The sequence below is a fragment of the Gobio gobio genome (assembly GCF_949357685.1).
Source record: "Gobio gobio genome assembly, chromosome: 17".
NCBI classification, from domain to species: domain Eukaryota; kingdom Metazoa; phylum Chordata; class Actinopteri; order Cypriniformes; family Gobionidae; genus Gobio; species Gobio gobio.
This window is the reverse complement of record NC_137110.1, coordinates 3,281,115-3,296,497: the sequence shown is the minus strand read 5'-3', so window position 1 is coordinate 3,296,497 and position 15,383 is coordinate 3,281,115. Positions and strand designations below refer to the sequence as shown.

Below are 15,383 nucleotides of genomic sequence, written 5' to 3'. Positions count from 1 at the left end.
CCATCCATCCATCTACCCACATCAATCCACCCATCCATCCATCCATCCACCCATCCATCCATCTACCCACATCAATCCACCCATCCATCCATCCATCCACCCATCCATCCATCTACCCACCCATCCATCCATCCATCCATCCATCCACCCATCCATCCATCTACCCACCCATCCATCCACCCATCCATCCATCCATCTACCCACCCATCCATCCACCCATCCATCCATCCATCCATCTACCCACATCAATCCACCCATCCACCCATCCATCCATCCATCCATCCATCCATCCATCTAGCCACCCATCCATCCATCTACCCACCCATCCATCCATCTACCCACCCATCCATCCATCCATCCATCTAGCCACCCATCCATCCATCCACCCATCCATCCATCCATCTACCCACATCAATCCACCCACCCATCCATCCACCCATCCATCCATCTACCCACATCAATCCACCCATCCATCCATCCATCCACCCATCCATCCATCTATCCACCCATCCATCCATCTACCCACCCATCCATCCATCCATCTACCCACCCATCCATCCATCTATCCACCCATCCATCCATCTACCCACCCATCCATCCATCCATCCATCCATCCATCTACCCACCCATCAATCCACCCATCCATCCATCCATCCACCCATCCATCCATCTATCCACCCATCCATCCATCTACCCACCCACCCATCCATCCATCCACCCATCCATCCATCTACCCACCCATCCATCCACCCATCCATCCATCCATCCATCCATCCACCCATCTACCCACCCATCCATCCACCCATCCATCCATCTACCCACATCCATCCACCCATCCATCCATCCATCCACCCATCCATCCATCTACCCACCCATCCATCCATCCATCCATCCATCCATCTACCCACCCATCCATCCATCTACCCACCCATCCATCCATCCACCCATCCATCCATCCATCTACCCACCCATCCACCCATCCATCCATCCATCTACCCACCCATCCATCCACCCATCCATCCATCTACCCATCCATCCATCCATCCATCCACCCATCCATCCATCTACCCATCCATCCATCCACCCATCCATCTACCCACCCATCCATCCATCCATCCACCCACCCATCCATCCATCTACCCATCCATCCATCTACCCATCTATCCATCCACCTATCCATCTACCCACCCTTCCATCTGTCCATCCATCTACCCACCCACCCATCCATCCATCCATTCATCTATCCATCCATCCACCCATCCATCCATCCATCTACCCACCCATCCATCTGTCCATCCATCCATCCACCCATCCATCCATCTACCCATCCATCCATCCACCCATCCATCCACCCATCCATCCATCCATCTACCCACTCATCCATCTGTCCATCCATCTACCCACCCACTCACCCATCCATCCATCCTTCTACCCATCCATCTACCCATCCATCCATCCATCTACCCATCCATCCATCTACCCATCCATCCACCCATCCATCCATCCATCCATCCATCTACCCACTCATCCATCTGTCCATCCATCCATCCATCCATGCACCCATCCATCCATCTACCCATCCATCCATCCATCCACCCATCCATCCATCCATCCACCCATCCATCCATCCATCTACCCATCCATCCACCCATCCATCCATCCATCCATCTACCCACTCATCCATCTGTCCATCCATCCATCCATCCACCCATCCATCCATCCACCCATCCATCCATCTACCATCCATCCATCCATCCACCCATCCATCCATCCATCCATCCATCCATCCACCCATCCACCCATCCACCCATCCACCCATCCATCCATCTTCCCATCCATCCACCCATCCATCCATCTACCCACTCATCCATCTGTCCATCCATCCATCCATCCATCTACCCACCCATCCATCTCTCCATCCATCCACCCATCCATCCATTCACCCACCCATCCATCCACCCATCCATCCACCCATCCATCCATCCATCCATCCATCCATCCACCCATCCACCCATCCACCCATCCATCCATCTTCCCATCCATCCACCCATCCATCCATCTACCCACTCATCCATCTGTCCATCCATCCATCCATCCATCCATCTACCCACCCATCCATCTCTCCATCCATCCACCCATCCATCCATTCACCCACCCATCCATCCATTCACCCACCTCTCCATCCACCCATCCATCCATTCACCCATCCATCCATCCATCCATCCATCTACCCACCCACCCATCCATCCATCTATCTGAATCCGCTGTTGAATTACTTTAATTTGTGTTTTACAGCCTAGAAACATGAGCGATTCAGAGAAACCTGTCTCCCTCAAAGAGAAGGATGGAGTGGAGAAAAGAGGACGAGGAAGACCAAGGAAGCATCCAAAGGTATAAAGTGATACTGCATAGTTATTTTTGAGTGAAAGGAAACACATGGGTATGTATGTTTATACTAATAACGCGTCCTCAGTTTGAGAAATATGACAGTCGAGCTCCTTAACAAACATGTTTTTTACAGGAATCAAGTGGGTCGCCGACTCTGAAGAGACCCAGAGGACGGCCGAAGGGCAGCAAAAACAAAGGCCCATCCAAGAGAGTAAATATTACACTCACACTATGATTCATTAGAGTCTGTTTGTGTGATTATAAATATAGACAGTGTTTTTCTCACTATTGCAGAGCACAACACCGCAGTCTCACACAGACACACATGCATTGTTAACTCTGAAGGTTTTCCATTGACGGCTCATCCGCAGGTGACCCTGTTAGCCACTTAGCCTGTTAGCCACTTAGCCTGTTAGCCCTGAGCAGTGTCAGCTCCCGCCTCAGGAGTCCTCCATGAACTCAATGCCCTCCATCTGTTGTCATGTGCAGCCGCAGCTCCCTCTGCTGGTGCACTTGCATTGCTTTTGTCCTGTGGAAATGCATTGGGGGAAAAATGAATAAACAAAAGCACCCTGGTTTTTATCCAATGATAGGGAGGGAGGATTGCATGTGCACTATATGGAGTCGGCCAACCATTTGCAGCTCTAACAGCTTCAGCTCTTCTTTCCTCAAGGTTTAGGAGTGTGTTTATGGGGATTCTTCTAGAAGCGCATTTCAACTCAAGTTCCTCCACACCAAACTCGCTCATCCATGTCTTTATGGAGCGACACTTTGTGCACTGGTGCATGCTGGGACAGGAGCTCATCCCCAAACTGTTCCCACAAAGTTGGGAGCATGAAATTGTCCAAAATGTCTTGGTGAAGCATTAAGAGTTCCTTTCACTGGAACTAAGGGGCCAACCCCTGAAAAACAACCACACACCATAATCCCCCCTCCACCAAACTTTACACTTGGCACAATGCAGTCAGGCAAGTCCTGTTCTCCTGGCAACCACCAAACCCAGACTCGTCAGACAGAGAAGCGTGATTGGTCACTCAGAGAACACGTCTCTACTGCTCTAGAGACCAGTGGCGGCACACTTTACCCACACTTTGCATTGCTCTTCGTGATGTAAGGCTTGCATGAGCGGCTCGACCATGGAAACCCATTCCCTGAAGCTCCACACACTGTTCTTGAGCTCATCTGAAGGCCACAGAAGTTTGCAGGTCTGGAGCTTTTGACTCTGCAGAATATTGCCGACTTCTGTGACCCTCAGCATGCGCTGACCCCGCTCTGTTATTTCACTTCGTGGCTGAGTTGCTGTTGTCCCAATACTTTTGGCAATATAGTATAACTAAATGACATATTGAATATTTATTTCATTTTCTGTCCAATAGAAACCATCAGCTTCTGGCACCAAACTGAGAGGAAAACCTAAGAAAGAGGTATGTCTTAAAATAATAGCAATTTACTCACCCTCGTTTCTTTCTTCTTTTGAACACTACACTCTAAAAAATGCTGGGTTAAAATTAACCCAAGTTGGGTTGAAAATGGATTAACCCAGCATTTGGGTTGCTTTAACCCAGCAATTGGATTGTTTTAAGCAAACATTTAACCCAACCGCTGGGTTAAGACAACCCAATTGCTGGGTTAAAACAACCCAATTGCTGGGTTAGTCCATTTTCAACCCAACTTGGGTTATTTTTAACCCAGCATTTTTTAGAGTGTAATGTAGACATTTATGAATGCTGTGATAGTCTCTGTTGTGAAACGCTTCTCAAACAAGAACAAATGTATGGCGGGGCTTGATTTTGTCCGTGGGGAATTGATTGGATGGTGGTGTTTTGCTATTGGCTGATCTCATGTGAGTGACAGGTGGCCCCGCCCTCTTCATCAGAGAAGAGAAGAAGTTATTCTGATTCAAGATTACGAGTAGGGATGGGTATCGAAAACCGGTTTCATTTTAGAACCGGTTCCAAAATTCTCAGAACCGGTGATTCGATAAGAAACGCTAATTTTGGTTCCACCTATCGGTTCCTGTGTGTGCATTTTAATGTGATTATTGTGGATATTTCCTTACCACTATTTTTTATTAGTTGTTTAATCATTTTAATGGAACCGGAAAATTTCTTACGATTCCCAACCCTATAATTACGAGGTTACGAGATAAATCGTTTATAATAAATACTGCAATAGTCACATTTCATGGTGACTTTAAAAAATGTTTTTGCGCCATATGACCCGAAATATACTTTATGCAAGTTATGCATATGTGAATGCTTGACCAATGCATTAGAAGCTCATGGTCCTGTTGAATATACTTAACATGCGTTTGTGCAGCCTCAACATCCACAACATCCATGGAAGAAAGAAAAACCTAATCGATTTATTTCTAGGTGAACTGCCTCTTTAAATTTTGATTTTCAACATGCACACAAGTGACATGATTTTAAAGGTCAAACGATTGCTAAACCTCTTTAAAATGGGGGTTCATTGCAAATGCCAAATATAACATGCAACTTTGCGGGTCTTAAAAAGTCTTCATTTTACCTTCTACAATTTAAGGCCTTAAAATGTCTTAAATTGGAGCATAAAGTCTTAAATTCAATTGCATGGCATTAAATTAGGGCCCTATGCAAAAACATAGAGAATCGAGGAATCCATTCATACAAATGAAAACACTTGTAAGGACACCCAGGTGAAATCGATTAAATGTATTAAAAATGCATTATAGTATATTTGTAATTTAATGCATTTAATAGTATTTTTCTCCTGGGCAGTTCACCCAAAAATGAAAGTTCTGTCTCCATTTACTCAATAAATTGCTATTCAATTGTATGTTTCATGATTTAAATCAATTAGACATGCTTTTTGACTAAAACAGTTTAATCTAACCATTAAAACAAACAATAAATAAGATGGATTTCATAGGGCCCTAAATTAAAATGCATGCACTGCAAAAAAAAGAATATCTTCCTCAGAGTTTTTGTTTTCCAAATCTCTAAACATCCTTAAATCAAGATACATTTACTTGACATGCAAAATGAAGAATTTAAAGCTGCACTATGTAACATTTTTGCAGTAAAATATCCAAACACCTCTAGGCCAGTGTTATATATTTTGTTCAGTCGAGTACTTACAATATCCCTGAGAAATTGAACAAAATTAAGTGAGTTTAATTATAGTTGAATAAAGTTGAATTAAGTTTTTATTTTTCTGAAGGTTGATATTTGATCTTGTTTTTAATCATTAAATCACGTTGACAGGACATCTTGTCTTATGTCTTGATGTTTCTTGATTTAAGAATCTTTTAGATATTTTGCACTGGAAAAACAAACTTTTTGTAGTGTGATCAGAAGTTTCAGTAAAAGTCCATATTTTAGAGTTTGCGCTAATCAAACTTTAATCAATTGCATGTAAAATTTATTAAAAAGTAATGGAGATCTGTTGGAATTTGTATTTTCAAACTTTGAAGTCATTGTGTGCTTAGACATTTACATTTAGAAATTGCGTGTTGAGCTCCCTTCAATTTATTCCTTAAATGTCTTTAATTGGTCTTAAAGCTGCACTATGTAAGTTTTCCGTCCGCAGAATAAAACCGCAAACCGAGGGGAACGCGGATATGATGTCATCGTTCCTTGGTTAAAAGAGCAATTTTTAGTCGACTAAAACTTGACTAAGATACCTTGAGTTGTCTTTTGACTAAAACTAGACTAAAATTACGAGACTTTTAGTCGACTAAAACTTGACTAAAATACCTTGAGTTGTCTTTTGACTAAAACTAGACTAAAATGACGAGACTTTTAGTCCACTAAAACTTGACTAAGATACTTGAGTTGTCTTTTGACTAAAACTAGACTAAAATGACGAGACTTTTAGTCGACTAAAACTTGACTAAGATACCTTGAGTTGTCTTTTGACTAAAACTAGACTAAAATGACGAGACTTTTAGTCGACTAAAACTTGGATAAGATACCTTGAGTTGTCTTTTGACTAAAACTAGACTAAAATGATGAGACTTTTAGTCGACTAAAACTTGACTAAGATACCTTGCGTTGTCTTTTGACTAAAACTAGACTAAAATGACGAGACTTTTAGTCGACTAAAACTTGACTAAGATACCTTGCGTTGTCTTTTGACTAAAACTAGACTAAAATGACGAGACTTTTAGTCGACTAAAACTTGACTAAGATACCTTGCGTTGTCTTTTGACTAAAACTAGACTAAAATGACGAGACATTTAGTCGACTAAAACTTGACTAAGATACCTTGAGTTGTCTTTAAAACTAGATTAAAATGACGATACTTTTAGTCGACTAAAACTTGACTAAGATACCTTGAGTTGTCTTTTGACTAAAACTAGACTAAAATGACGAGACTTTTAGTCGACTAAAACTTGACTAAGATACCTTGAGTTGTCTTTAAAACTAGATTAAAATGACGATACTTTTAGTCGACTAAAACTTGACTAAGATACCTTGAGTTGTCTTTTGACTAAAACTAGATTAAAATGACGATACTTTTAGTCGACTAAAACTTGACTAAGATACCTTGAGTTGTCTTTTGACTAAAACTAGACTGAAATGACGAGACTTTTAGTCGACTAAAACTTGACTAAGATACCTTGAGTTGTCTTTTGACTAAAACTAGACTAAAATGACGAGACTTTTAGTCGACTAAAACTTGACTAAGATACCTTGAGTTGTCTTTTGACTAAAACTAGACTAAAATGACGAGACTTTTAGTCGACTAAAACTTGACTAAGATACCTTGCGTTGTCTTTTGACTAAAACTAGACTAAAATGACGAAACTTTTAGTCGACTAAAACTTGACTAAGATACCTTGAGTTGTCTTTTGACTAAAACTAGACTAAAATGACGAGACATTTAGTCGACTAAAACTTGACTAAGATACCTTGCGTTGTCATTTGACTAAAACTAGACTAAAATGACGAGACTTTTAGTAGACTAAAACTTGACTAAGATACCTTGAGTTGTCTTTGACTAAAACTAGACTAAAATGACGATACTTTTAGTCGACTAAAACTTGACTAAGATACCTTGAGTTGTCTTTTGACTAAAACTAGACTAAAATTACGAGACTTTTAGTCGACTAAAACTTGGATAAGATACCTTGAGTTGTCTTTTGACTAAAACTAGACTAAAATGATGAGACTTTTAGTCGACTAAAACTTGACTAAGATACCTTGCGTTGTCTTTTGACTAAAACTAGACTAAAATGACGAGACTTTTAGTCGACTAAAACTTGACTAAGATACCTTGCGTTGTCTTTTGACTAAAACTAGACTAAAATGACGAGACTTTTAGTCGACTAAAACTTGACTAAGATACCTTGCGTTGTCTTTTGACTAAAACTAGACTAAAATGACGAGACATTTAGTCGACTAAAACTTGACTAAGATACCTTGAGTTGTCTTTAAAACTAGATTAAAATGACGATACTTTTAGTCGACTAAAACTTGACTAAGATACCTTGAGTTGTCTTTTGACTAAAACTAGATTAAAATGACGATACTTTTAGTCGACTAAAACTTGACTAAGATACCTTGAGTTGTCTTTTGACTAAAACTAGATTAAAATGACGATACTTTTAGTCGACTAAAACTTGACTAAGATACCTTGAGTTGTCTTTTGACTAAAACTAGATTAAAATTACGATACTTTTAGTCGACTAAAACTTGACTAAGATACCTTGAGTTGTCTTTTGACTAAAACTAGACTAAAATTACGAGACTTTTAGTCGACTAAAACTTGACTAAGATACCTTGAGTTGTCTTTAAAACTAGATTAAAATTACGATACTTTTAGTCGACTAAAACTTGACTAAGATACCTTGAGTTGTCTTTTGACTAAAACTAGATTAAAATGACGATACTTTTAGTCGACTAAAACTTGACTAAGATACCTTGAGTTGTCTTTTGACTAAAACTAGACTGAAATGACGAGACTTTTAGTCGACTAAAACTTGACTAAGATACCTTGAGTTGTCTTTTGACTAAAACTAGACTAAAATGACGAGACTTTTAGTCGACTAAAACTTGACTAAGATACCTTGAGTTGTCTTTTGACTAAAACTAGACTAAAATGACGAGACTTTTAGTCGACTAAAACTTGACTAAGATACCTTGCGTTGTCTTTTGACTAAAACTAGACTAAAATGACGAAACTTTTAGTCGACTAAAACTTGACTAAGATACCTTGAGTTGTCTTTTGACTAAAACTAGACTAAAATGACGAGACATTTAGTCGACTAAAACTTGACTAAGATACCTTGCGTTGTCATTTGACTAAAACTAGACTAAAATGACGAGACTTTTAGTAGACTAAAACTTGACTAAGATACCTTGAGTTGTCTTTGACTAAAACTAGACTAAAATGACGATACTTTTAGTCGACTAAAACTTGACTAAGATACCTTGAGTTGTCTTTGACTAAAACTAGACTAAAATGACGAGACTTTTAGTCGACTAAAACTTGACTAAGATACCTTGAGTTGTCTTTTGACTAAAACTAGACTAAAATGACGAGACTTTTAGTCGACTAAAACTTGACTAAGATACCTTGAGTTGTCTTTTGACTAAAACTAGACTAAAATGACGAGACTTTTAGTCGACTAAAACTTGACTAAGATACCTTGAATTGTCTTTTGACTAAAACTAGACTAAAATGACGAGACTTTTAGTCGACTAAAACTCGACTAAGATACCTTGAGTTGTCTTTTGACTAAAACTAGACTAAAATGACGAGACTTTTAGTCGACTAAAACTTGACTAAGATACCTTGAATTGTCTTTTGACTAAAACTAGACTAAAATGACGAGACTTTTAGTAGACTAAAACTTGACTAAGATACCTTGAATTGTCTTTTGACTAAAACTAGACTAAAATGACGAGACTTTTAGTCCACTAAAACTTGACTAAGATACCTTGAGTTGTCTTTTGACTAAAACTAGACTAAAATGACGAGACTTTTAGTCGACTAAAACTTGACTTAGATACCTTGAATTGTCTTTTGACTAAAACTAGACTAAAATGACGAAACTTTTAGTCGACTAAAACTTGACTAAGATACCTTGAGTTGTCTTTTGACTAAAACTAGACTAAAATGACGAGACTTTTAGTCGACTAAAACTCGACTAAGATACCTTGAGTTGTCTTTGACTAAAACTAGACTAAAATGACGAGACTTTTAGTCGACTAAAACTTGACTAAGATACCTTGAATTGTCTTTTGACTAAAACTAGACTAAAATGACGAGACTTTTAGTCGACTAAAACTTGACTAAGATACCTTGAATTGTCTTTTGACTAAAACTAGACTAAAATGACGAGACTTTAAGTCGACTAAAACTTGACTAAGATACCTTGAGTTGTCTTTTGACTAAAACTAGACTAAAATGACGAGACTTTTAGTCGACTATAACAAAAAAAGATATGTGAATGACTAAATATGACTAAAACTAACAAGGACATTTGGCACAAAGACTAAATTAAAAATAGGTGACAAAATTAACACTACACGATTTACAAATAGTTGGACACATTTGGGATTTTGTAAGTACTCAACTGAACAAAATATATAATACTGGCCTAGAGGTGTTTGGATATTTTACTGCAAAAATGTTACATAGTGCACCTTTAAATGTACCTTCATAAACCCTGCTCCATGCATTTCATCCCTGGATGTTTTAATCCCGTTCCCAACAGGAAAAGGAAAAACCTCAGGACTCGTCTGAGGACGGTGAAGAGGATGATGAAGAGGAGCAGTAAATCTAACCGGAGCACTACCTCATACTCAACCAACCCAACCGTCGGCTCTCCAACCTGGAATGTCTTTCACGTCCTTCTACAACCGCAGGAGGATAGATGTAATATTCTGCATTAATACATAATGAGTTTACGTCATTAGATCAAATATACTGTAGAATCCAGATCGCAGTGCATACAGATAGGCTATGTGTCATGTGTTTCCAGCTATTTTTAATATATATATATATATATATAGATCTATTGGACGAAGGTGCTTTTCTACATGTTTGTGTCCAAGTTGACTAGATTTAGATCAAACGATGATTTCAGTGTTTGATAGTTCTCATAGAATGCATTCATTCTGAATGTGGCCGTTTACAGCTTTTTCTTAGTGTATAATCCAGACAGATGTGTTTCAATGCAGGTTCTTATATTTTGTAATCATATAAGATGGCATCATTTCAGCTTCCAAGCCTCATCCTTCCCTCGGGTCATTTTGACCCCAAACTCAATGTTTATCTTAAAAAAGTAACAAATCCTTCCCCCACGGGTCAATTTTGACCCCCTTAGGAATGAATGTAATGTTGTATTATTATTTCTCCACAAGAGGTCGGCAAAGACACCCGATGTGAGATGTTTTAAAAGGGTTATGCATGAAATTGTGAGCTATTTTGAATTTAAGTTGGAAGAATTTGAGTGTTCATCGGAGTGGTCCAAGACTCTAGGACTTTTGTCACACTTGAACCACGAATGCACAAATAATTGACTGGATTCAAGGAGTTTTGTGAAAAAAGTTGAAAAAAGTAACAAATCTTTCCCTCGCGGGTCAATTTGACCCTCTAATGCTGCGTTCACACCAAACGCGAATAGAGCGTCAAAATCGCGTCTAGTTTGACGCTTGAACATTTTGAAGCCATTCACTCGTCCACAGTGAATTGGACGTAAGTATAAATCGAGCGTTTGAAGCAAAATAGACGCGCGTTCAAGGTGCTCCAGGAGAAATATGTCATAAAACACCACTGCCTCTTTTCATTTTCATTAAAAAATATATATTAATCATTAATAGCCACACAAATGTGGTCCAGGCAACTCCTACATTATCTTCACTGCATGTATATTTAAATATCCTAAAAAAATTACGTTATGAAACTTCTGGAGTGCCTTGAACGCGCGGCAATTTCGCTTCCAACGCTCGATTTCTATGCGCGTCCAATTCGCCGTGGACGCGCGAATGCATTCAAAGTATTCGCGCGTGAAACTAGACGTGGTAGACGTGATTTTGACGCTCAATTTGCGTTTGGTGTGAACGCAGCATCAGACGCAAATTCGCTTCAAACGCGCGATTGCACAAAAAGCACCAAATAAAATCACTCACGCATATTGTGCAAGACACTCAATTCGCCTCTTTCGTGCAAACTGGATGAGCGAATGAGGCGAAAACGCGTCTAGGGACCTCCAGACGCACGTCAACACATCTTTATATTAACTCCGGGTGCGGATCCACTTGTCTGTGCGATACTTCTGACGCACTCCACTTATTCCTATGGGTGACGTCAAGCGACTTTAACGCGCACGCAAAGCATCACGGGAAGGCGGCAGGGTTGCCAGGTTTTCACAACAAAACCCGCCCAATTGCTACTCAAAATGCATTTGGGGGTAAAATATGTGTGTTTTTTTGCATAGTTGCCTACTAAAATTTGCATTCCCGGGCTAAATATCACATTATTGGGGTCGCTTCAACCTGCGGACATGAAAAACAGCCCGCGGAAACAGTGTTGAAGTAGCCCAATTCCGAGGGAAAACCGCGGACTTGAAAAAAAAAAGAAGCAAAAATGGCAAAGCTGGCCGATGCCCATCTTTATGCTAGTAGAGCACATGGAGACTGGAGGAAGTCTTTTGCAGGTTTTTGTTTTTCATTCCCCGCTGGCTCAAATAGCTTTTTCACAACAAAACCCGCCCAATTGCTACTCAAAACGCATTAGGGGGTAAAATATGTGGTTTTTTTTTGCATGGTTGCCTACTAAAATTTGCATTCCCGGGGCTAAATATCACATTAGTGGGGCCTATAGCGGTAAACTTGAGGAATGGCCATAGAAATCACTCGCTCCAGACACTCTATTCACATTCTGTGTGAACGCAGCATGAGAGTCATGAAATATCATGTTATGTTATTATTAACATAGAGGTCGGCAAAGACATCCAATGTGAGATATTCTGGGCTGAATCAAAAGAGTTATGAATGAAATTGTGAGTTATTTTGAATTTAATTTGAAAGAATGTAAAGAACGTGCTTAAATGTATTATTTATTAATAATTTAAAGGTAAATAAAATACAAAATAGCCAAATAAACTCCCAAAAATTGCATTAAAAAATAGAAAAAATATTATCAAAATTAAATGAAATAATCTTTTTGGACAAAAAACTAATTAAGAGTAATTTTAAGGCTCTGGGTCATTTTGAGACAAAGTGTGAGGGAAGGATGAGGACTAATGAGATGTTTTCCACTAGAATCCGCAGGAATCCGCATTGAGGAACATGACAACATGTTTGTATTTGGATATTTGGTCAGTTTTGAAGCCATCGCTGACACCGAGCTCGCGGGTACAAATCATACTCAAATCATACAAATCATACAAATCATAAAAAATACACTTTACTGACGCACTGCAGAAAATGCTTTTCTTACTTAGTATTTTTATCTGGTTTGCAGTCCAAATATCTAAAGATTCAAAATGGTTTGAAATCTTGTTTCATGTTTTTGTCCCAAACAGAAACAAAGATGATTTTAATGGCAGTTTTGCTCGTTTTAACGTTTTGAATTGTAAAAAATCACAGCTTCATCTGAATGGTACAAATGTTTTAAGACACTTGGAATGTGAACACACAAAAAAATGTAGGGCATTATTCGGACAGGCTAAGTGGTCGTAAAAAAAACATAGGAAATCAATGGGAAATACATTTAAAAAAAATACATAAGTACAAAAAAAGAGATTTTTTGTGCGCAATCTACCAATTGGCCACAATACTGAAAAAAGTACACAACAGTGAAGACACTAAAACACCAATCACTCTCAACAGATGGCGCTAATCGCTAATTTCCTTCAAGAAATGGGATTTTACAGGCCTAAACTCTATTTTAACCTGAAATACTGCATGCATTAATTGAAAAATAATAACAAATATTTTCTTAAATATTATTTTCTATGGGAAAATGGATATTAATTACTCCATAAATATTAATTAGTACCACAAAACTCTCACAAAATCCTAAATAAAAAAGACTAAAATAAATACTTTATGTCATTTTTATTATCTAGTAAATTATTTAAGGATTTTTAGATATTTAGACAGAAAACAAGACAAAAATACTAAATAAAAAGGCATTTTTGCAGTGTGTATTGTGCTAAATGACCTTCCAGCTAAGAATCCTTGTGTTTTGGAACTATATGATATATGATATTTTGTACTAATCCCTTATAAAAGGGTGAAAAGGGATAAAAACTAGGGCTGTCAAAAGATTAATCGCGATTAATCGCATCCAAAATAAAAGTTTGTGTTTACATAATATGTGTGTGTGTACTCTGTTAATTATTATTTATATATAAATACACACACAAGCATGTATATATTTAAGAAATATTTGATTGTATATACTGTATATACATTTATATAATCTATAATATATATAAATATAAATGTTTTATATATAAAAAATTATATTTTTTTCTTAAATATATACATGCTTGTGTGTGTATTTATATATAAATAATAATTAACAGAGTACACACACATATATTATGTAAACACAGACTTTTATTTTGGATGCGATTAATCGCGATTAATCGCGAAAGAAAAGACTCATCAACCTCAGGTGGGCTTGTTTCAGGAGTGCTGACTCAAGGTACTAAAAAGTCAATACAAATGTTTTTGCCAACTATATGTAAAATACACAACCCACTTTCTTACAGCATCATTTGCATCACAGAGATCAGCTCAAGGTTTTCCACACCCAAGTGCTTATGGAATATTTATTTATTGTAATCATCTGTACATGACAGATCACAACAGTGACAATAAGCTACGCTTCTCAAGGATTCAGATGTACTTTTCAGGGCACTAAAAAATGAGATACATATGAAGCAGAAGTGCAATCTAAATCATAGCCCATATTAATCCTCCATTTTATGCATTCAAGTCCTCATAACTTCTGAAATATTCACCTCAGGTATTACAGTGTCAGCAAAAGCCCAACACAAAGTCCCTCTCATCAGTAGAAATGCTCTTTATTCTGCAATGATCGTCCATGTAGCAGTCAATAAACCTATAGGTGTGTGTGACATCTGATTATATTACTGTTATAAAATGTGCTTTAGATTTATAGACTGTTTATTTGTGTGTATAATGTGTGTTGATCTTAATAAAAATACTTTTTCAAGTTGTTTATGCATTTACTGTTATAATATATTTCAATATGTTATTATAAATGAAGCATTTTTCAAATATTATAGTCATTATAAGCACAAAATATATAATATGTAGTCTGGTAGGCGTTATGTTGTATAATAATTTTAAGAATTATGTTTCCACTTCAATTTAAAAAACCTAAAATGGATATATTTTGGGATATGTATATTTATTTTAATATATAAGATACAAAATATATATTTTTATGGGGGTTTTATTATTTAGGTATTAGATGGATTTATATTTTATAATTATTTGTCATTGTTTATGGTGAATTATAATTATTAATAATCAAAATAATTATTCCAGTGTATTCTGGAAAAATACTTAAATACTGTTTATATCAAATTAATAATAATGTTAGACAGAGGTCAAATTGATATATTTTGGGAGATACATATTTATTTAAATATTAAGATTAAAAAATATAAAATGATTAAGAAATAAGATTACAAAATATATATATAGAGATAGTTTTTAATAGGGTTTTTATTATTTAGGTATTAGATATGATTATTTGTCATTGTTTATGATGAATTATAATTCAAGTTTATTCTGGGAAAACACTTAAACACTGTTTATATCAAATTAATAATAATTATGATATTATAAAGACTTGTTAATGTTAGACAGAGGTAAAATTTATATATTTTGGGAGATACATATTTATTTAAAGATTAAGATTAAAAAATATAAAAAGATTAAGAAATAAGATTACTATATAGATAGATAGATAGTTTTTAATAGGGTTTTTATTATTTAGGGATTAGATATGATTATTTG

At 37.3% G+C, this 15,383-nt stretch overlaps 1 protein-coding gene across 1 annotated transcript in view; it reads left to right on the top strand.

Annotated features, from left to right (window-relative positions):
• hmga1b (high mobility group AT-hook 1b) overlaps window positions 1–10,922 on the top strand; it is a 12,231-nt gene extending 1,309 nt beyond the window's left edge. Inside the window, exons 2-5 of the mRNA XM_079840395.1 lie at window positions 2,296–2,391; window positions 2,522–2,599; window positions 3,765–3,812; window positions 10,094–10,922. Coding sequence (XP_079696521.1) covers window positions 2,305–2,391; window positions 2,522–2,599; window positions 3,765–3,812; window positions 10,094–10,156 — 276 coding nt within the window. The 5' untranslated portion in view covers window positions 2,296–2,304 and the 3' untranslated portion in view covers window positions 10,157–10,922. The remainder of the gene's footprint in view (window positions 1–2,295; window positions 2,392–2,521; window positions 2,600–3,764; window positions 3,813–10,093) is intronic.
• The last annotated feature ends 4,461 nt before the right edge of the window (window positions 10,923–15,383 follow it).